The sequence below is a fragment of the Hemibagrus wyckioides genome, linkage group LG27 (assembly GCF_019097595.1).
Source record: "Hemibagrus wyckioides isolate EC202008001 linkage group LG27, SWU_Hwy_1.0, whole genome shotgun sequence".
In the NCBI taxonomy this organism is placed as follows: Eukaryota; Metazoa; Chordata; class Actinopteri; order Siluriformes; family Bagridae; genus Hemibagrus; species Hemibagrus wyckioides.
In genome coordinates, this window is record NC_080736.1 from 7,332,275 (window position 1) to 7,355,473 (window position 23,199).

At 39.5% G+C, this 23,199-nt stretch overlaps 2 protein-coding genes and 1 long non-coding RNA gene across 5 annotated transcripts in view; 2 read left to right on the top strand and 1 right to left on the bottom strand.

The window, feature by feature from the left end:
- coro2ba (coronin, actin binding protein, 2Ba) overlaps window positions 1-10,839 on the top strand; it is a 52,154-nt gene extending 41,315 nt beyond the window's left edge. For 2 of the 3 annotated variants that reach the window (XM_058381527.1, XM_058381528.1), the window contains exons 5-12: window positions 677-841; window positions 1,282-1,419; window positions 1,776-1,880; window positions 2,101-2,197; window positions 2,280-2,392; window positions 4,621-4,711; window positions 5,668-5,807; window positions 6,864-10,839. In XM_058381527.1, the coding sequence (XP_058237510.1) occupies window positions 677-841; window positions 1,282-1,419; window positions 1,776-1,880; window positions 2,101-2,197; window positions 2,280-2,392; window positions 4,621-4,711; window positions 5,668-5,807; window positions 6,864-7,034 (1,020 nt within the window). In that variant the 3' untranslated portion in view covers window positions 7,035-10,839. The remainder of the gene's footprint in view (window positions 1-676; window positions 842-1,281; window positions 1,420-1,775; window positions 1,881-2,100; window positions 2,198-2,279; window positions 2,393-4,620; window positions 4,712-5,667; window positions 5,808-6,863) is intronic. The other variant, XM_058381529.1, reaches the window with a different exon arrangement.
- Window positions 10,840-11,073: 234 nt separating this feature from the next.
- anp32a (acidic (leucine-rich) nuclear phosphoprotein 32 family, member A) lies at window positions 11,074-16,644 on the bottom strand. Its single transcript, XM_058381530.1, has 7 exons — window positions 16,487-16,644; window positions 13,944-14,093; window positions 13,720-13,842; window positions 12,997-13,195; window positions 12,769-12,887; window positions 12,588-12,642; window positions 11,074-12,098 (listed from the first exon to the last, which is right to left on the bottom strand). Exons 1-7 carry the CDS (start codon window positions 16,538-16,540, stop codon window positions 12,034-12,036), a joined length of 765 nt encoding a protein of 254 aa, XP_058237513.1. The 5' UTR covers window positions 16,541-16,644; the 3' UTR covers window positions 11,074-12,033.
- Window positions 16,645-16,784: 140 nt separating this feature from the next.
- On the top strand, window positions 16,785-20,151 carry LOC131347469 (uncharacterized). Its single transcript, XR_009203773.1, has 3 exons — window positions 16,785-18,719; window positions 19,050-19,259; window positions 19,348-20,151. It is a non-coding gene; the product is annotated as an uncharacterized LOC131347469 (long non-coding RNA).
- The last annotated feature ends 3,048 nt before the right edge of the window (window positions 20,152-23,199 follow it).

The window sequence follows — 23,199 nt, forward strand, 5'->3', positions numbered from 1 at the left end:
GCATACCAAGACATTTTGGACAATTTCAGGAACTTGACTGGCCTACAGAGAGTCCTGACTCCTAAACCTTCCCAGAAGCGTTGAAGCTGTTATAACTGCAAAGGGCAGGCCAACTCCATATTAAATTCATGTGCATGTAAAGTCACACGTCCCGGTTTTAGCCTGGCTCTCAGTCTCCGCTCTAATTCATCCCAAAGGTATTCCCAGAAAACCTTCTGGGAAGGTTTAGGACACAGGAATCTCTACAGGCCAGTCAAGTTCCTCCACACCAAACTCGCTCATCAATGTCTTTATGGACTTTGCTTTGTGCACTGGTGTGCACTGATGTTGGAACAGGAAGGGGTCAAACTGTTCCCACAAAGTTGGGAGCATGAAATTATCCAAAATGTCTTGGTATGTTGAAGCATTAAGAGTTCCTTTCACTGGAACTAAGGGGCCGAGCCCAACCCCTGAAAAACAACCCCTGAATTCAATGATTTGGAGGGGTGTCCCAAAACATTTGGCAATATTGTGTATCTTGGCTGATTTGCTATGTTTATGGTTTAAAGGAAGTATTTTTAGACCATTCACTTTAACTGGCTACTGGGATTTTTAAAAAAAGATTTAGTAATAACAAAGTTATTCCAAAGAAATTGTTTATCAAATCTGAACATCAGCCTTCACCTATCACTTATAGATCCTGATCTGGAACCTGGAGATTGGTGAGCCGGTGAAGATGATCGACTGCCACACTGATGTGATCCTCTGCATGTCCTTCAACACTGATGGAAGCCTGTTGGCCACCAGCTGCAAGGACAAGAAGCTGCGGGTCATCGAACCTCGTTCAGGTCTGGTGCTACAGGTAAAACCCCTCAATCACCACAAAAAATCTTTAATAGCATACTCCAGAAGAACAAAGATGCTCAACTGGTTTACTTCATGTCTAAACATGTAAAGTTAATAATAATTTTCACCCAAAATATGGCAATATATACACAGGGAAATTTGGAAGTATTCAGAGTCATGTTACGCACCTACTCCTATTTGTCTTTCCATTCAAATGGACTATGCAAATTATCTAGGTGTAGCATCTTTGAACAAAAAAAGATCACTTGCCTTTAAACCACGCTAGAAAACGTGCACTGATGAAGGAAGTTGATTTTTTTCCCTTCTGTCAAATGTAATAAAATATAAATTGGATGCAATTTTAATGTACACATTTATGATTCCAGTCATAAGCATCGAAAGGACCAGGATTTATATGCATTTATTTTTATTGTTCCTTTCTTTTAATTATTAAAGGTGTGTGTGTTCTCTGAGCAGGAGGCAAGCTGCAAGAACCACAAAGTAAACCGTGTTGTGTTCCTGGGCAACATAAAACGGCTCCTAACAACAGGGGTGTCCCGCTGGAACACACGACAGATTGCACTCTGGGATCAGGTGAAGAGACCATGTTTGTGTGTGTGTGTGTGTGTGTGTGTGGGCTGAGTCAATGCACAAAACCAGACTTTCCATAAATATACCTTCCCTGATGTTTATGGCCCTCTGAAGTCCTCAAACCATTGGAAATCATTATGGTTTCTACTTAAAGGGTCAATGGGAACACAGGTTTTAGGATTGGACTATAAATGTATTATAAATACATGTGTAATTATTATTTGTCTTCGTAGTGCCCATGTATTTGTAATTCTTTTCATTCAGTCGCGATTACTGAGTGAATTATTTCATGTAGTAGTGTTTCATTTGTATGATGTTTTTATAGTCTTGTGATCCCCTTGTATCTCTCTAACCCTCAGGAGGATCTGTCCATGCCAATAATAGAGGAGGAGATAGATGGCCTCTCTGGGTTGCTCTTCCCTTTCTATGATGCAGACACACACATGCTGTATCTGGCAGGCAAGGTAAGGAGATTATCACTATTACTGAGGTGCCATGTTGATAATTCTTCACTGTAATGCAATTCCAGGCTTGTGTGCTGTTTCGATCTGGTGTAAAGGTAAAGGGAGTCGGCCTAGACATTTACATCTGATCTGAATGATGAATGGATGTTTTCAGTTTGCATTTGCATGTTTTCATTTTATGTCAAGTCACAACTAAATGACATACGGGGGGCTATTTCAGGGTGACGGTAACATCCGCTACTATGAAGTGACTACAGAGAAGCCTTACCTGCAGTACCTCATGGAGTTTAGGTCTCCTGCACCTCAGAAAGGACTCGGTAAGTTCAGGATCAGGGAATCGAAAAAAACGTCATTAAAAAAACATGCTGTTATTTAATTTTCCTATCATTCTGCTATTAGGTATAATGCCTAAACATGGCTTGGATGTGGCATCTTGCGAAGTCTTTAGGTTCTATAAGCTGGTGACACTGAAGGGGTTGATCGAGCCCATCTCCATGATCGTGCCTAGAAGGGTGAGCAAAAAACACAACAACTGTTAGGGGATGAAACAGCAAATGTGTATTAAATATAGATGAGAATTTAGCAAGTTTGTGTTGTGACAAAGCATTAATCTTTGCAGCAATGTTAATGACATCCTTTAGTCATAACACTACATTAACACTATAAACATAATCCAGCTGTCATAAAGACTCCCTGGGCTCTTACGTTAATGATGTTAATTTTCACTGAACCTCATGCAACAGTATCACCTCCGTTATGTGGCTTTGATATACCACAATGACCCTGAGCTACGAATTCAGTTGTCATTATGCTTTAATGCAAATCATCCGGGAAAATGTTACACAATTACACCACCTTTAAGAGAACAGTTTGTGTAGGCAGAACTATCCTGAGAGACAACGGACTTGTCTTATCTGCTGGAATAAATCTGCTTCAGGTTGCTTCAGCTGTCATGAAAGGCTAATGTCAGTGTTATGCAGAAAAAGAAGAAAAAGACTTATGCTTCTGCTGACGAATATGGTGCATGTTGTATGTTACTGATCTGCATAAATCAGCCACATGGCCACATAGCCATAACCCACATATGACCTGGATTCCAACACACACGCAGTAAGCATCAAGTCCACAGTGTCAGGCAGTGCATTTCTCATCTACGCTACTATACTGAACACAATTTCATTTTTTTTTTAAATATCCTTCTTCTACAATAAAACAATAGTCACTGAAAATAAGGCTATAATTGTCTAACGTCATGGGGTAACAGGCAGAGGATTGGGTGGGGTTCATGTGAAGACTGCAGTTTCTGTCTACATATTTATCATTACAGTGAACAAACTGCTAGCATGTAATTATTCTGACTCACATTCTGATCATTACACACACAGTGATGTTAATGTTAGGGTAAAGCTCATCACACACACCAACTGAGTATCCTAAAAAGTCTCAGTATCCTGAATAAATATATTTTCTATAGTATATAACTGTCCTCGATGCTCATATCTCACCAGTATCAAATCACCAGTATTCTATCCAACATAAGGCATTTTAGTATATAGTCATGTGTTATTACATCTTATACAACATTCCTTGAATCTGATTGGTCAGTACGTGTCGATTCATTTGAGGTATAGATATATAACAGTGCAAGGTATAATCCAAAAACTACCATTATTTATAATGTGTTTGTTCTAATACAGTGATTATAGTAATGCATTCTTGGAGATTTTGCATAGCAGGGACATAATCTACGTCTAACAAACATACATATTTTGATATGGTGAAGCTTTCTTTAAGTCTGTATGAACACCAATCAGCCATAACATTATGAGCACTGACAGGTGAAGTGATGATCTCCTCATCATGGCACCTGTTAGTGGGTGGGATATATTAGGCAGCAAGTGAACATCTTGTCCTCAAAGTTGATGTGTTAGAAGCAGGAAAAATGGGCAAGCGTAAGGATTTGAGCGAGTTTGACGAAGGGCCACATTGTTATGGCTAGACCACTGGATCAGAGCATCGCCAAAACAGCACAATATTAGGTAGGTGGTCATAATATTATGGCTGTTTGGTGTAGATGTTTATTTATAATTTCCATATTCATGGACGGAGTCTCCAGCGTCAGCACTTCGTAGCAGTCTGTAAGTCCATCATGAGACTTTGCTCTTTCTGGTTTCTTGTAGGCTTGTTTGCATTAATTACAACTATAATGGTTTAAAGTATGACATAATTAATCATTATCAAGTTGCTGTGGTATAAGAGAAAAGAAAACACTTCAATATACGCTGCTATAGGAAAATATCCCACGGTGAATATTTTCCTAGAACAGAAAAACAGGTGTTTTATTTCTCATTTAGCTAGCATGGTGGTAAAGTGGATGTTTAGAGGTGGAATAATTAACCCTTTAAATTTACATCCTTTTACATATCTGACTCTATGACATATGTTACATGATGTTTACCATGCCAAAAAAGAATCCAATCCAAACAGTGCAGCCTCTCAAGGAGGCTTGTAAATTCCGAAATCTCTGTCTCTTGGATTAGCATTGGCTTTAGTGTGTGGCTCTGTGAGCAGTGCATTTGTCTAAATTTTGAGTTTCAAAGTAGCGTTAGATCTTTTCAAAGTCAAACTTATGTCACTAGCTGCACCTTTAATCCATCAGCTAGAGTGTGAAAGCCTGTGAGATGGAGAAATGTACACTAGTTAGCACACAGTATCTATGATCAGTGTGTGCTGTTTGCAGTCAGAGACGTATCAGGAGGACATCTACCCCATGACTCCAGGAACAGAACCCGCTCTCTCTGCTGATGAGTGGCTCAGTGGTATTAATCGAGGTAAAGATTTCACTAGTATTAATATCTACAAATATGTTTCAGTCAATTTAGCTGTTGAAACTGTTAATATTAGGAGATATGAAGTGTTTACTTGCTTGAATGATATTGATCCAAAATGGCTAATGCAACTTCCTTCATGGGGTCGAAACGTTTTAGATATTTACTGAACAGATTTTTCCCCAATATTTAACAATATATGCTTGTGTTTAATAAGAAAAAAATATATATTACAGATATTATTTTTAGGCCATTTGGATTATATACACATCTAAGTGCAAAAGTTTGCATCCCCTGTGGCTGAAAAATATATTTTATCATCACAAGCATTATGTGGTTATTGAACCTGTCATTCCAGATTTAGTCCCCCTTTGCTGTTATAATAACCTCCACTTCACTAGGAAGGCTTTAAACTAGATTTTAGCACATGGCTGTGGGGATTTGTGCTCATTCAGCCACAAGTGCATTAGTGAGGTCAGGCACTGATGTTGGGTGAGGAGGACTGGAGTGTAGTCAATGTTCCAGTTCATCCCAAAGGTGTTCATTGGGGTTGAGGTCGGGGCTCTGTGCAGGATAGTCTTTATAGAGTTTGCATTGTGCACAGAGACGTTGTCATGCTGGGAGAAGTTATGGCCTCTTAGTTCCAGTAAAGGGAAATTGTAACCCTAAAGCATACAATGATATTGTATTCAGTTGTGTGGCCACAGTTTGGGGAAGAACCATATATGGTTGTGATGGTCATGTGTGCAAATATTTTTGGCCACATAGTGTCCAGAAATGATAAGTTAGAATAAAGTATGAGAAGGGATTTTAAGTATCTGTTTCAACAAATAGTGGTTTATTGACTAAAAACTGTTAAATATAAAATCAGTAGAGAGTGCTTAGGTTCATGGGACATAATGATCAGAACATAGGTGTTAAATATAATGAGAATTGTGTGTGTGTGTGTGGGACTGCAGGGCCAGTGTTAATGTCTCTTAAGGAGGGCTACAGCAGACCCAGTAAGCTGGTGTTCAAGGCCCCAGTAAAGGAGAAGAAGAGTGTGGTGGTGAACGGGATTGACCTGCTGGAAAATGTGCCTCCCCGCACTGAGAATGAGGTGCCTGTGTTCTGCATGCATGACATTTTTTAAAGCATTTTAATGCAGTAAATCCCAGCAAATAAATACACACTACTCAGGTATAAGCTGTGGTAAAGTGTTTACACCATGGTTTGGAAGGCTGAATATACCATTACACTAAACACAATGACTACATGAGACAATGAACATCTGTATGAGCTTAGGTTCTATCCTGAGCTCCAGTTGTTGTCTTTGCAACCACTTATGTGTTCACCCATTGTCCACTTGGAGCACATCTTTCCAAAACAACTGTAAAGTACATTTGAATTCAAAGCACAAACTTAGATCTTACACTGTAGACTAGTATGTACACAATTTCATATTTAATATTCACTTTTTCATATGTACCTTTAGAATTCAGGTAAAATCTGAAAAATAATGGTACCGAGTACATACCCTTGAGGGATACCATCCCAGAGACAAGCAAGCAATGAGACAATTTTGTACTTTTTTTGAGAGTTTAGATTTGCAAATGTATTTTAAGTAAATTAAAGCAAGTTTACTGCTGTACATTTATGTGTTAGTTTGTAAAAGGAGTCATAATGTCAGCAGCAGGCACAGCTCAATATGAGGACATGGATATGCAGAGAGCCAGTTCAAAATTTATAAAGTTATTCCAGCAAAATTCAGCACTGGTATTAGGAAAGCAGTATGTAGTTTGGTAGGTTTATTTTATTTTATTTTTTATTATTTTTTAAAACATGTCTGTAGATGGATTAGCTATACTGAGGTCCCCTTCACTCAAAGGAAGTGTATGCGACCAAATTGGCCTATCTCCTTATTAAAAGACTCTGAAACCAGAACTCTGTATTGGATAATAAGTTACTGATAATAAAGGATAAAACCCACCCTTCATCCTGGGAATTTAACTCCCAGGCGTCCAGTCATGTTCATATCTAAGCTAAAAGGCAGGCTTTGTCAGAATCTAAGCTAATTGGGTTATGCCTGTTGCATTATCGGGTCAGTATTTGAGCATGTATGTACTCATATTTCATATATATATATATATATATATATATATATTCCTATCTTCAGCTCTTGCGGATGTTCTTCAGGCAGCAGGATGAATTGCGGCGGCTGAAAGACGAGCTAGCGCAGAAGGACATTAAAATACGACAACTGGAACTGGAGCTGAACAACCTGAGAAACAGTCCGAACATCAACAACAGCAACAACAATAACAATAGTAGTGACAGCAGCATGTGACCAGGGTCAAGTCCCTTGTAAATTAACTCCCAGTACTGCTGAACAACTTCCTGGATACCCCCTCTCTCTCTCTCTTATATCCCACACGACCAAGCGTTTGTCCCCACCAAGCAGTGTCTCACTCTGATCCTAACTGTTGATGCCTTTAATGCTGTCAGACTCTACTGGGGTGTAAGTCGACCCCTTTATCACTAAAACCTCTCACACCTTATGGCCTGTGTTCACTGCTGCTTTCCCAGCAGTCTCGGTATACCTAAGGCTCACATTCACAAACAAACACAAAGATTTGCAGAGGAAAAGTAGTTCAAAGGGACAAAACATTCTTCATGATTTCTTTCCTGCTATTTAACTCTATTAATTGTATTTTACTCATTTTTACACATTCTCTCTCTCTCTCTCTCTCTCTCTCTCTCTCTCTCTTTCTTTCTTTCTCTTTCACTTTTATCCACGTTTCTCCTCTGTTGTGAATATGTGAGCAGCCAGATTTGCAGTATTGGATTGGAATGGCTTTGAAAGTTTATTTCCATACAAGCCATTAACTGTATTATTGTTTTTTTTTTTGTGTGTGTGTGTTTGTTTTCTTTATAATTGTAATTATTTATTTTGTTATATATACGTTTTCCCCAATTATTGCATTGTTTTTGAATATTTCAGCTCATCTCATCTTTAACCATGGATGTAGAGACAGAGATCATTAGCTGGTCAACCAAATATGTCTTCTAGAAGTCATTTTACTTGTCTTTTTTTTTTTTTTGTCTTAAAATTTTAAAGATTCAATAAGTATCATTTAATTGGGAAGGGATTTTGAATGAACGATGCAGTTTGTAATGTTTAAATGAATCGTATCTCTGCAATACAATTGGACTTTTCTTCATTTTAGACCTGTTCTTTATTTTTTTTCTGGCCCAGAATTAGGCTCCACCCCCAAACAGAACAGAGTTCCCCAGCTCTGCAACTTTCCCTAAGAATTCATTTAACCATAGCTCACAACTGGTGCTGTGGTAAACTATTAATCACATCTCACTTTGCAGGCTGCAGAGGGACTTAAAAATTACAAACTGCTCCTTTAATATCCAAAGAGTGTATTCGCTGAGATAACCTCTCTTCTATAGTGTCCATGCTGCCATTCTGAGGTTGCAACAAGCTTTTAATCACATTCTAGTGAAACACAAAACTGTACTTATTGTATCTTTACCCTAATTAGATTGCTCAGAGGATCGGATTTGATCAACACAACACAATACCATCTAATACCTAACACCATACACAGCTAGAATTCAATCTAATGTCAAAGTACTGGCACTAATATACCCATCAGAAGTGTGTTCATGTTCTGCTGCAAGTTTAAACTGTAAACGTTCAAGGGGAACTTTATCTTTTTTTTTTATCTAGAAATGCGCATCTAATTTACCTTCAAAGCTAAAAGCTAAACAGTAATTACGGCCCAAATTATCGACCTTAAAGATCGACTATATCCACATTTTCAGATAAAGCACAGCTTACAGGTTTTTAATGAATAAAAGATGTACCCTTGAAGGTTTCACTCCAGCAACAAGGAAAGACACCGTTTAGTACAAGAGTGTAAAGGAACGGATCGATGATAGAGACGCATGTATTTAGGCGCTGTTTGATGTGAAGAAATGAGAAAATAGTGAGTGATTAGTAGGTAAGAATGGCTAAAATCTTATAGTACAGGCAACGGTATGTGAAAGTAAATGTGTAACTTGTAGGGCATTCAGCATACCAGCTGGAGGTGTTCATTGTGTGTAGATGGTTAATGTTTGTACTTTCTAACCAATCTGTTTTATTTTGAAAGGCTGAAGGACCCTGACCCTCTCATAATTGAACAATTAACATAAATCACCCAGGAACATAAGCAGTATACCTATATACCCCTTTATATTATCGTCAGAATAGATTTGGAGTTACACTGTTATAGGAGGAGAGCAGACTGATCCTAGATTCACGTCAGCCTCTCCTTTGTCTCACTGATAAAAATACGAACATATTTTCTGATCATCATGCCGCATCATCCGTGATTTGTGTATGTGTGATTGAAATGAGGCCTTATTTCATTCCGAATCAGATCCACACCCGCAGCTTTTAAACCCCTGGAGTGCTCCTAGACAGAAAGCAGGCTGATGTTTGACTACAAACCATGTAGGAAAGATTTTTGCTGAAACTATCGTCTCATAAAAATAATCTCACCTCCTTTAAACTTGTGGCTTATTCCTGCTTCATGCATAGTAAACAGGAGAGCATGAAAACATTTTCATCCTGTCGAGTCTCAAGTCGCCCTTCTCCAAACACACCTGATCCAGTGGGCCACCTCTTGAGAAATGCAGTGCTGAACAACCCCAGAGGCATGTATTATTATTGTTTATACCAACGTCCTGTTGAACTCGAAATTGGATAGGTCAGAAAGTATGGGGTCATTTTCTGGAACAGCAGCTGTAACAGCTGCAAATCATCAGTTTATATTAATGTGCACACTATGGTTTCTATAGTAACAGCTAAATGAATGGAGACGTCATAATGCTCCATATAATCTAAGCCAAATAATAAGGTTAAAATCTAGAATTTAACAAAAATGAATGTACAATCCTTAATAAGGTGAAGCTGTCTATAATAGGTTTATCGATGAAAGGAGTCTCCAAAGGCACTACCTTTTCTGCCGGTCTTCAGGATTGAAAACCTGACAATTTTTCCTGTCTCATTAATGTCACACGAACAATAAAACAAAATTAGCAATAACAGAAGTGAGTGAAATGTTTATATCTGCTAAAACATAAGCGATAGTATGGCTTGTTTTGGGGATGTTCCACCACATTAAACATATAAAATAATAGATGAATAGTACCCCATCATTAATAGTAACTGTTCTTTTGGTACAAACTTTAGCACATGCTGTTATTGGAAAATAATCAGCCTGGCGTTCGCCATTGTTTTATTCTTTACGTAACTGCCATAGTAATTTTACACAAAAGGCAGTTGAAGATAACCATTAAGTGTGTTGCTTAATTAATAGCATTTCTATTTGTTTCGAATGAAATGTGTAGTATCCCTTTCAAGAGGGGGGTATTTCATACAATAACACAGCCTTACTAATCGTTATAGTGAATGGTTTTAGTTGTCACCAGTTTAAAAGAGTGTTTATTATGTTGCTGGATGAAAATTTCTCATGTGTAACACCTCTTGGGGCCCCATCTGCTCAGGGCCCTTGAAGTCATCCATGTGCAGTACCCATTTTCTCCACTAGGTGACATCAGCACGAGCCAGGCCAATGTCGGACAGAGTCCGTCTGTCCCACGCCGCAGACAAAATAACACCGGGGGGGGGGGACCTTGCCCTTCTGTGATCTTTGACATTTTATCATGCGAATTGTCTAAAAAACCTCACATTTAACTGCTTTAAAAATAGAAATGTCATCGTGGAATGATCACCGTGACTTAACCTGAATCGATCCCCACCCCACCCTTTCAGAAACAAATCCAATTCATCAACAAGAAGGCTGACTTCTTTCTCAATCGTGTCTAATTTTCTTCTCCATTTTAATAATAAAAACAAAACAAAACCAAAAAAAAAAAGGGTAGAATTTAGAGCCACCAAATACACGTCAGAATGCCTTTGCCTTAAATAAATTTCAGTATCATCTCGGAATATTTACAAAATATCCAGACTGAGGAAACAAAATGAGAAAACAGCTCAGAATTCCTTCGCTTTTAAATAACCCCCAAAAAAGTATCTCTGAATATTTACACAAATATCCAGACAAAAAGAACACACACACACACACACACACACACACACACAAAAAAAAATACAAGCTAATATCCTTTCCCTGAGCTTTACAGTTACAATTTCGTCGAGAGGCTGATTTGAATGGAACGTGCCAACACTTGTATGTAGTGAGACCAAACCACAGCTGTGCAAGTTTCATACAGTAAATGGTAGTGACTTAATGACCTGGATGGTTTTCACTGTGATCATGAGCTCGGTACATTCTGCCGGGATCACCAAATTACTTTACAGCTGCACGTGTTTTCATTCGTTTTATTACAGTTAACTGTTACAACTGAGATTAATGGTGAAAAAATGTCTGCCGTTATCAAAGGGGAATAGAAAAAAATATATTTGGTCATTATTTACAAAGAACACGGGACCTCTGAACTATCCACGCAAGGAGGAGAAAGGGGTTCTAGGAGTCATTTGACAAGGGCAGACATTCAGATCTAAACATTTAAAAAAAGAAGAAGAAGAAGAAGAAGAAGAAGAAAATAATAATAATAATAATAATAATAATAATAATAAAATAAAAATAAATCACATTGAGAGGTTGTACTGTGCAGGATCCGATGCCTCCTCCGTGCCTGAACAGCACGTCCACATGATGACGAAAAACAGGAAAAGAGACGCGATGTACACAAACGGAAAAGGGAAAAAACAAAAAAAGGTGTGATTTTTAAAAAAAGGTGGGTAAGAAAACCCTCTTGAAATCCAGTAGTCAAATTTAAAATAGAGCCAGACATGCTGTTTTTAAAAGGTTTTTGGTATTTTTTTGTCATTTAAATACATAAGTCATACCCAGCAATCTGTATAAGCAATCTGTATAGGCAATCAACAGTAAAGAGAGAAAAAAATAAAATAAAATAAATCAAAATAAAAAATTACAAAGAACAAACTCGGTTTCGTTTCGGACAATAGGAAATTTCCACTACTGTGTTGCCAGCCGTGTTTAAGAGGGGGGGAAAAAAAGAAAGAAAAGAAAAGAAAGGGGGCAAACAAAGTTTTAAAAAAAAAAAATAATAATAATAATAATAATAATCCAAAAACAAAAAGGAAAAAAAAATAAACCTAATATTTAAACTGTGTCCTCGTATATCTACTAACCCACCCCTACCATTTGCATACCTCCCCCAAACCACCGCAAAATTACATTAGGACATAGAAACAGAGGGTTAAAACAGTCAGATCACGAAGGGAATCCGAGAGTGCATGTTCAGTCATCATCCTCCTCTCCTTCTTCTTCCACCTCCCTTTTCCTCTTCTTTCCCCTGTCCTCCTCTGCAACAAATAAATAAAGAGCACATTTTATTCCACTGAAACTTGAACCGTGTATTTATTTATTTTAAAAGAAAAACTGCATGTATTTTTTTTATTGGCATCTAAAAGGAGAACTCCACCATTATTAACATATTTTCTGTGTGTGTGTGTAAGCAAGGTTCTTTTAAAAACCAAGTGTTAATATCTGGTTTGGGAAACAAAATTAAAAGAACCTGCAGTAATTTCGCTGTTATATGACCTTCAGTAGTAAAAGCAAATACCAACATACTTCTCTCTACACTCGACAATATAAGGAAATGAGAACAGTACGACGTTTTTCCTGATTAACAATTTGAATGCGAAAACTTCTCTCAGGTAGAATTCGGCTTTAATATATCATACCGCAATTCTGATATGCTCTGAGGTATATTTAAGCTGCGCACTGATCCTTAAAATTTATGTTCGCTCTATGTATCCAAACGGCTAAATAAACACGGCTCATTTGCTTACCGTAGTCATCCTCGTCATCAACTTCCCCATCATTTAAGTCTTCTTCCTCTTCCTCCTAACAAATGTCAAAAAAAATAAATAAATTCTTTGGATTCAACAAATAACACCTCCTTCCGTGGAAAAGACATCATTTTACGGCAAAGGAGTAAAGACTAAATATATAAAGCGCTGCAGCATTCACCTCTCCGCTGACATCTTCCTCCTCCTCTTCCTCGCCTTCCTCTTCATCTTCCTCGTCTCCTTCTTCCTCGTCTTCGTCTCCTGGAGCCGCATCTTCATCGTACTCCTCCTCGTCTACTTCTGCAAAATGAGGAAAAAGTTTCCTCGGTAAACCTTTCCCTTTTTAAATATGTAGTATATATATATGCATGTGAACACAGCGACTCAAACAGGAAGAAACGAGCAATACCATCATCTTCATCTTCTTCGTCATCCAATCCCTCGACGTAGGCCTCTGTGTCAGAGTCAGGTGCCTCCTTATCCTCTTTGTCATAGCCATCGAGATACGTCAACTGAGGCAGCAGCTTAAAGACGTTTTCTCTGTAGTCATTTAAGTTTGTCACCTCGCAGTTGAACAGGTCTAAACTTTTGAGGCTTTCCAATTTTTTCTGTTGAAACAGGAGATTTTTTATACTTCTGTTAAATTCTACCCATAAAAATATTTTTACAAAATATCTTCATAATTGACCAAAGCACTTTAATCCAAAATTTCTGTGACTCAAAGTCACATTACAACAGACATTATGCATATATTTAATGCCCAACTTGTTATATAATACTAACAAGGTAAATTGTAGACTTTGGGTATTTTACTAATACCATTTTAACCACCAAGCTTCTACAGTGTATCAGATAACATCAACCTTGTGTTAAACCATTAAAAATATATTTAAAATAAAAGAAGAAGGGCATTAGCACCTTTGTAAATGTAAAACTAGTTTGAACTTTGATTTTATATGACTTCATTACCACAGTAGTTTAATGACAAAATACAAATAAGCAAGTACACACAAACCTGCAGGTCTGTTTATTCTATGGTGCAGTACAGACGCTTATTACAACTCGGAAGGTCACTAAAGCATTCTCCTTTAATTCAATAAAGGTGTATGGCCTCTGTAGCCTTAAAACTCACCAGGGGTTCGATGGTGCTGAGATCTTTGATCTTGTTGCCGCTGAGGTTGAGATGGGTGAGATTGGGACATTTCTCTGCCAGTACCTCCAAACCTCCCGAGATTCTGTTATCGCTAAGCTCGAGCTATTACGAACAAAAACACAACCTTTATTAATGATGCAAATACAAGGTTATCCATAATGAAAAAAGTTATTTGTTTAGCAATAGGAACACCATATTTGTACCTTTTTGAGTTTGTTAAGCTTGGGCAAGTTGGCGACCGAGGTTAAGCCGACGTTGATTGTGCTTAGAAACTCCAGCTCCTCAAACTCGTCTGTAAGGCCTTCGATTTTGCCTTCATTTGACCGACAGTTGTCGAGCACAAGTTCTTTCACCTAACAAAAGAACAACGGATGTTAACACGGGAATAAAAGTGGCAAACTGGAAATAAAACCAAAAATTCAGGATGTGTACAAGTCTCCAACTCTGCACGTCTCCCATCAGTCAGGAGTGCTTGGTGTTGAACTGGTCTCTGGTTCATGTTGCAAGCTTAAATTGAGTCAGCTCACTGCCGTTGCCAGCTTTTGACTCAGAGTGTAGCTTGCTTAGATTACATGGGATGTTTTCTCTTACAATTCCTAATGAACAAGTCACGTCTTCGTATAACTCAGGCATTATTAATAGACCTTTTATGCAATTGGCATTGGAGCTGTATCATTTTTGACCATGCTGAGCCTCCTCAAAGCTTATTTAAAAAAAACAAAAAAAAAAACCGTGTATTTATATTCAGATGTTTTCACATGAAATATCATTATTCAACATGTGGAGGTTGAGAATATCATTAGTAATGAAGGGTTAATGAACATTTCCCCTGTGAAAGAGTCTTGTATGGTGGCAGAAACAACCGCCTTTTCTTTATTGTAGCTACTTGAGGTGCACCTTTATTCTGTGAATATCTCTAAACCATTCGATTAATTACGGTAAATATTCAGGCTCAGCATATAACATTCATACGCTGGGTGAAGAAATAGGACTCTGTTGGCTCGGTGGAGCCATTACATCGTGTCGATTACAGTAATCAGCAGTCTACAGCAGTGACCGATTATTCGTATCAGCTCTGCTCGTTGCTTTTGACTCGCCGCGGTTTTTCCCCCTCACACAAACAAAATGGCTGTCTCCGCAACGAGCCGCGTCTATTCGCTTTCCAGCGCTTTCCTGACGCCTGTTTCTTTTTCCCCCAAAAGGACAGACAAAAGCTAGAATATGGCGCCGAGCAGGCCAGGTTTTGAAGAGTTAGTCAAATCGCCTTAAATTGTCCCAGGAGTCCAGACACGGGCTAAAGAATTCAGGAGTAGGAGGGGCAGGTAACACGACATAGCCGAAATGCTACCAGGTCCGTGCGTAAAACCCACCAATTTGATTCGATTTCGACCAACTTAAAGCGAATTTCGAAAAGAGGAATAGATTTGATGGTTTATTCGACGATGGACTGTAGTAACCGACCGCTCGGACTGCAGGAACGGTACGTTTAGTCGATTAAACGCCGTGTGCCTTTGTTGCTGGTTAAAATGGCGGCTTGTCCTAGATGTCGGAACTGGAGCAGCGCCGCTCCGAGTTGCGTAGCGCTCCTCGCACAAACATATAAATACCGAGCGCAGCCATGCGCCTCAAAACATCCCCAGCACATTAGTTACCACAGGAGATCGGGCAGGCTCGGAAAGGAGAGTCTTAACTGCGTTTACCAGACGCGTAAACGCGGTATTTGGACGCATATACACACGTATATAAAGAAACGTCAGGGACTGCTTTATGGAGACTTCGGTTATGTTGCATTGGACTAATCTGTAGCCAAACGCAGCTCACACTTCGGGAAAACACCGACAGCTCGTGTGTAATTTACCGAGCACGTCGGGGGGTTATTACAAGTGCTTGTTCTCTCGTTACATCTCCAGCACCTACATAATGCAGTTTTAATGGGGTTTCGCGCGCCTTTACGCAACTCGATGTAAAGATGACACCGAAAATTCAACACAGCAATCGCGTGGTTGTGCTCCACACAGCATGTAGTCGCGCGCGCACACATACATGCACACACACACACACACACCAATACCGTGGGATTATTTTTTTTCTAACGTCCAGCTTTGGTGCAGATCTGTCTGGTTGACCAATTAGAGCCGTATACGTCCTAAAAATAATGACAACAGTTCGACTAAAATAGTAGACTGGTCAGATCGCTAGCAGGCAATCGGCTGCACAGCGATTTAAAAATTTGTCCCACAAGTTGCTGAACTCGCCAGGTGAACACAGACGACTGGTATTAATTTGGGGAAAGAACAGCAAAAAAATAAATAAAAGGTCTGAATGGTAAGGCTGAATTTTTTTTGCAGCCTCGGGGATGCAAAGGAAAAGGGCGCGATCGGGGCTACAAAGTTACAAATATGGCTCCTCATGCCGCTTCCCTTGTTTATACGCTGGCTACACAATGCGCGTTACTGTTACAGTTTCACAGCAAACCGATCGATCAGAAGCCTTCAAAAGTTGAGGAAACCGAGCAAACTGCGAAAGCCCCGGGTCCATGTGTAAACACGTCGAGTTATTCAGAACTATGACCGCGGCCCCGCGTTAACAAAGTCACCTCAAACTTTTCATTCAACACCATCAAGTTGACGGCGTGCACATCTCGCGCTGTCCATCTACCTTACAGCACAGAGGTTATTCTAGCAGCGATTTTAGTTCTCAAAAAAAAAAAATCACCCCGAGTCGCTAAAATCGTAAAGCAGCTTACGTCCGACGGCGTTCGGTTACGCAATTCCAGATGAATCCTCTTCTTCATATCCATCCTGAGGGTCTCTGAGTGACGGATTTAATAAAAGAGCGCAGTTAAGACTTGGGAGTCTTCGCCTGCACATTCAGCTATAGCCCCTTTACAAACTAGAGCTTGCCAGTCTGCCAAACTTGACGCCTGCAGGAGGCGGGAGTTGGGTGTGGGATTGTCGTCACCGCGGACCAGTCAGAGACGCGCGATCCAGTCTGAGCGGCCCTAGCACACGACGCGCGGCCAATGGGCGCGCGACCTGAAATCGGGTGGGGTTTACAGGGGGGAGGGTTTGGTTGATCCAGTAAAGTCTGTTTTAGGGTGACGGGTGACATCTATGCGTTAAAATCACCCAAAGTGGCGAAGGCGCCAAAGATTAAACTAAAGAAGATATGTTTGAGAAGCTCGCCCTCGATCAGACTGATTTTGTTGTTTGAAAACGAATAAAATAAATAAATAAATGAAAATTCTGTGAACTGAATCAACGCAGCATGATGTGGAGGGAAACAGTTGATGAATGGTATTACTCTGGGACGAACCAGGCAGAAATGTAACTGCTAATGCTTCACCGTGAGTGTATTTTGGAAGTAAATTATTTATTACCAGCAATCAATTTGGGATGTTATATGGCACACGGTCATGATAAATGGACCCCTCCCCCTTTGAAAGTCGATTCTGGAGGGAGTGCACAATGGAAACCACCAGTTTAACTCGAATAAAAAAATAATAACAATAATCAATTACACTCCAAACAGATGTCCTGGTAAAACAGGGTGAAATGTAAACACACATCAGTAATGAGCTCCAGTTTAGTAATAGACATAACATCCCGATGCGTAGGTTGTGAAAGAGCGCGCGTCGGCTTGGCCGCATCGAAATTTCATAACCTTGAAAACTCTTTACGCGCCTGTTTACACTGTGACTTAACAAGCAATCGTATGCTCATTTAGATCACTGCTTTTTATCGCTGGTGCCCTCGGTGGCACTAGAGATTCAACAAGATTTCCGTCCCCCCTTTCGTTTTTAAAAACACTTTTTGTCACATGCGCTTGACTGCCACATGGCATACTCCAACCACGAACCCATTCTTATCACTACAGAGTTCAAACCAGCCAATAGCACTGTAAAGGGGGGTGGTGGGGGGGGATTCACTTCCGCATCAGCCAGGGAGGTAAAGAAAAAAACAAAAAAAAACATACAAGGTCACCTGACTGTGCTCGGCGCCATCTTGCCCGCAAAACACAACGCATTCCAAATAATGAAAATACCATTTATTGACCGTTAAAACGAACAAAAAATATAATAATAGACGTTACCTATTATTGTGGTGATTTCTGTGTGTCGCTCCGCTACCCCTTAGAAAGAAAAAAAACAGTAGAGCAATTGCCTGGCGTGTGATTGTTTTCACAAACGCGCCGGCACGAGAGAGCGCATTGCACAGACGACTCTCGGCTTTTATCATGGATTTTTTTTTTCGAATTCGGTTCATAGCAGGGATGTTTTGCCTTTGAAGGAAGTAAAAAAAAAAAAATCTTCTTCTCTCGATCTGGCCACTTATTCCGACTGGCGCAAGCAACGCTCATCTCAAGCTCTTTGGAGTGTACTTGCGCATTAGTGGAGAGCATTTTCTCCTCTGGGTGTGTCTGCCGCGTGCTCGGAGCGCCCTTTGCTGCAGCGCGCGTGCTGTTCACACACACTGCGTGCGCGAGGTGCGCAAAGCCACGGCGAGCTCTCACACACACAAGCTCGGTCTGGGCACGCGACACTCTCCACGCACCACTATCGCGTGCGTGAACGGCTCGTAAACGTCACAGGAGCGGACATGGTCAACTATGCAAACATGAGTACGGACATGAAGGAAACGGCATCTTTGCCGTGGGATAAGGCAGATGATGAAGGGCGAGTTAGGCTATGGAATGTCACAAAGGGCACATCTGTGGTTTAACAGCACTCGAGCGCATTTAGTCCGTTTGCATAAGCTACGAATGCAAAAGGCTGCTCTGAGAAGCAACCCCGGGATGCACAGGGTGCACCTACGCAAAATGTGCATCTGCAAAAGCGCTGAGAGTGATGCAAAGGAGATTTTAATGACGTGTCACCATAAACCAAGACGGTGATTCACCCAGTGCAATCTAAGAACCAACACCCTCTGCTGCTATGTTATATAATACATTTGGTTTATGTGTTTTCTTTGAAATCTAAGGTAATAATCGATGTTTGAAGAAATTAGGAAACCAGAATAATACCATAGCTATTATACAGGCATATAGAATGCTGGATTTGTGTTATGCTATGCACTTTATATTCTGCTATGTATGGAGGGTGTTTGCATATTTATAAGATGTAATCTATATTTGTATTCATATATGCTTCTTCTAACTTGCATGGAAAATGTATATATATATATATATATATATATATATATATATATATATATATATATATATATATATATATATATGTGTGTGTATGTGTGTGTGTGTGTGTGTGTGTGTATACTGCGCGTGCTCATTCATACATGTGCCTGCGGTAGGCTGGCATTTTGTTTTCTTCTAGTAGTTTCATCAACACTTGCTCCCACTGTGTACTGCTGAGTGAAACCACTAGATGGCGCTAGTTCATACCTCAAGAATTTCCGGAGTTGACTAGAAACGCAGTTGCGTGTAAAACTTGGGCATCTCATATGGTCTGTGAATGACAGAAAGGAAAATGTACATCAGTTTCGACTACAGTTCATCTACAAGTAAAAATTATTCAGAGAAATATGAATGAAATGTTGAATGATGTGCTGCAACAAAACTTTCATTCAGTCACTTATTTGTTTATTCAAGATGGAGCCAGAAACACTGGGAGTGAGGCACGAATTGACCCAGAATGGGAAACAAGTCCTATATCCACCTACCTGGATGTTTTTGGAAGGAAACCAGAGGAAATTCAACAAGATCATGCATAGAGATGTCACACAGACAGCTCAGGAATTCAGGAGCCACAGACCTGAGGTGAAGCAGCACCGTTTCCGGCTGCATGACATTAATACAACGTGCAAGGTGAAATCGAGAAAAAAAGTAGAACCAAAAGTCAGAAATCAGAGTTTTGTAATGAAGCTCTTAGTTTCCAGACTTGATTTGAAGAAGGCATGGTACAGGTTTGTATCATAACTGGGGCAGTCAGGTTATTACACAGTTATAATAGGAAATAGTTTGCTTTCATGTTATTTTAGAATGTTTTCATCAGAAAAGAAAAAGCAAACCTGTGATCTGATATCATTTAGATGTTTTTTTCTTGCTCTATTTAATAAATGCTATTTGGCATGCAATCTGTTATTTGTTTTGATAATGAAGACCGCATGGTGGCACAGCAGGTAGTGATGCTGCCTCACAGTTCCAGGATTCCTGATTCGATCCTGAGCTCAAGATTTAGTCGAGAATATTCTCTCAGAGTTGTGTGTGTGTGTGTGACAGACTAGTATCTGGTAGTTAAGGTGTTGGACTCCTGATAGGAACGTTGGGAGTTCAAATCCCAGGTCCACCAAGCAGCCCTTAAGAAAGGCCCTTAACCCTCAATTGCTCAGTTGTATAAAATGAGATGAAATGTAAGTCACCCTGGATAAGGGTGTCTGCTAAAATGCCCATTGTTCCCAGGACAGTCTCCGGATCCAATGCAACCCTGACCAGGATAAAGCAGTTACTGAAGATAACAGTGGGGATAGTGGTAGGTCAAGTGGTTAAGGCTTTGGGTCATTGACCAGAGGATTGGAGTTCAAGCCCTAGCACCACCAGGTTGCCACCGTTGGGCCCTCGAGCAAGGACCCCAACCCACCCTGCTCCGGGGCGCTGACCCTGCGCTCTGACCCCAACCCCAAAGGATGGGATATGCAAAGAAAGAATTTCACTGTGTATATATGACAATAAGTTATACTCAACATGTAAGACCGATGTCAATGTTAGAGTGCTGAATGTCAACACGGGTGTGACTCATGTAAACCAGAAATTATTATCGAGTAGCTGACATTTCTGTCACAATATGCCCAAGTATTTTGTTTATTTTTGCTCCGTCAATGAAAAGATTTTCCAAAGAAGCCACATCTGGGTAGAGTGTAGCATGTTGCCATGGCAACACTTAGATTGACTGACAGCTTGTAGTAAGTGTAGTCTCAAGGTAATGAACTAGACTGCTAGACTGGAGTTGTACAGACACAGCGAAAACAGACAAACGTTGGGAAACAAATGTTTTAGCATTGTTATAATAAATATCTTCTCTGCAATTACAGTCGACTCAGTTCCATCCGAATTTCTTCACACCATTCATGTTTACTGTAATAAAAACAGAATGGTTTACTATTTGACTTCATTTTCTCTAATAATGATCGCTATAATCGCTAATTGGTCATTTTTGTCTCACAAAATATTTTAAAAGGTTTGTGACCAAAAACTCCAACAAAGTCTAGAACAGACACACCCTTTTATGGAAATGTAATGACCAACAGAGGAAGGTCATGCTGCAGCTCCGCAGGCTTATTTATCCAAAAGAAATAAAGTTGAGCTTTTAGTCTCAATTTACCTTCGTACTAGACGGAGTATTTTATTCTGGACAGCTAACAAAGAGGCTGCTTGAAACGAAATGTTTAATCAGTAACAGGCAGCAGGATGAAAACCGAAACATGTCATGCTTGCATTTCGTAGTTTCATGCTTGTGACAAATGCTTCTCAAAGGTTAACTTTGCATGAAGCAACTAGAAAAACACAAATTCAACTAGAAACACAAATACATTGGAGTCAGAATGAGTTTACGTTGTAAAGGGGCTTTTTCTTGACACACACATTTTGCTCTACACAGAATGTAGACATGATCTTTAATCTCTGATTCATTCGTGATTCAGTCCCGCAGTTTAAAGTTACAGCTGATTGCAAATAGATTGTTTTAGATGGAATTTTAGATTGTGACGCTGGAATTCAAACTATTTCTTCCTGTTGAATGGTTGAAAGAATTAAACATTGTGGGCCACACTGAAAACAATCAACCGTGTTGTGATGTGAAGCAGCCTGAAAGTTTATTTCCGATAACTACGTGTCCTGAAATGTTTTCTTTTTCTTTTACCACAGCAGTGCTAACAATTTAAATTTGTACAAGATCAACATGTACATGATTTGTTGTTAGGCCATGCTCTCTGGGTGGGAGGGATGAAATACTCTCTCTCTCTCTCTCTCTCTCTCTCTCTCTCTCTCTCTCTGCTGTCAATCACGGTCACCTTAGCCAATCAGGGGAGTCTGTGAGCTCATCCATGATGAAGAGGAGTGGCTCCATGTTAGGAGTGTTACGCTGCCAAAAGATGCCCCTGGCTTGGTTTCTCATGTCTTGGAGGAAAATAATTTATTTTTAATTTAGATTTGTGTTTTTGAGGCAGTTCTGGGGTTGTGAACAGTTTCAGCAGAGGTATAAAAGTTAGGGAAACGTTTTTGGGGAAACATTTTCTGTTTCCGAAGATGAGACTGTAAATGAATTTTACAGGAACGTTCCCAAAACATTAGTTTGTGGTTACAAACATACATAAACACAATCTTTGGTGATTGTTCTGGTCAGGTGCCATATAAGTTTGTGTTTTATAGTTCATCAAACATTTTTTTATATCCAAATAGACCATTTCTGGGGAAAAGGGGGAAAAATTGGGAATTAGGGATCTATATTCTAATGTTAGAGAAAGGTTCTGAGGTTGCTTGGACCAGAGCATGAATGAACGTTTCCAGAACGTTACGAAAAATAGCACCAATTATAGATTCCTGAGAACATTCAGGGGATATTTGGCTTTGGTTTTTCTGAAACAGTCTGGGAACAGATGTTTTGTTGTTGTATTTGGATTTCCAGAATTTTCTTGACAGAAATAGAACTGAAGATTGAAATCACTAATGGACTGAACATTTTTCCTCTAATGCTCTAATCATTTAACCCCTCAGAAACGTAGCACAAACGTTCCCCTAACATTAACCTAAAAGCAAGCTCCGGTATGCATCGTAAGTGCGAGAACGTTAGAGAAACAGCCCCAGAATGTTAGTTTGTGGTTAACCAGAATAGAATGATATGAAATAGTCTCCAAAACAATTAGCCAAAGAGGAAACAAATGCTAATGTTAGGTTGAGAGAAAGGTTCCCCCTAACTTTCTCAAAGTTTAGATGATTCTCAGGAAACTTGCGGTAATCCCCGATGATTCTGACAGTGTTTCCCTTCGGTACTCTGGTGACCTTTAAATTATTTGTACCTCTCAAAAAATCTTGCACTGTTTACTGATGATTTTCCCAATACTAAGCTAAAATGCACAACAAAAGAGAACTTTATGAAATGGTTCCCAATAGAAATGACCAAAGGAGAACCAAATACCGACAGCAGGAAGTGCTTTTGTGTTTAGGAAGCTTCTTGTGTTTTGGGATGAGAACAAAAACATTACAGGAACATTCATTTTGTTTGTTGTTATTTTAAAAAATTGTATTAGAAAGGAACATTTGGTGAAACGTTCTTGTCAGTTTTTCCAAGAAGCAACACAGCTAACAATTATCGGGTCCAGAATAGATCTTTTTTTTTTTTTTTTATTCTGTTTGGTTTTCCATGAAAGTTTTCTTTCTGAAAATTCCCGTTTTGTTGTGGATTATGTTTCCAAGAACTTTTCCATAACTTTTTGATTATTTCATCGT

Bases quoted from the DNA above. Each gene is read 5' to 3' on its own strand.
- anp32a (XM_058381530.1), bottom strand. From the start codon at position 16,540: ATGGATATGAAGAAGAGGATTCATCTGGAATTGCGTAACCGAACGCCG. The intron at 12,888-12,996 runs GTATTGCTCGTT...CTCATTTTGCAG, and splicing joins CGAAGAAGATGAAGATGATG to AAGTAGACGAGGAGGAGTAC. The intron at 12,099-12,587 runs GTAAGCAAATGA...TATTTGTTGCAG, and splicing joins TGATGACGAGGATGACTACG to AGGAGGACAGGGGAAAGAAG.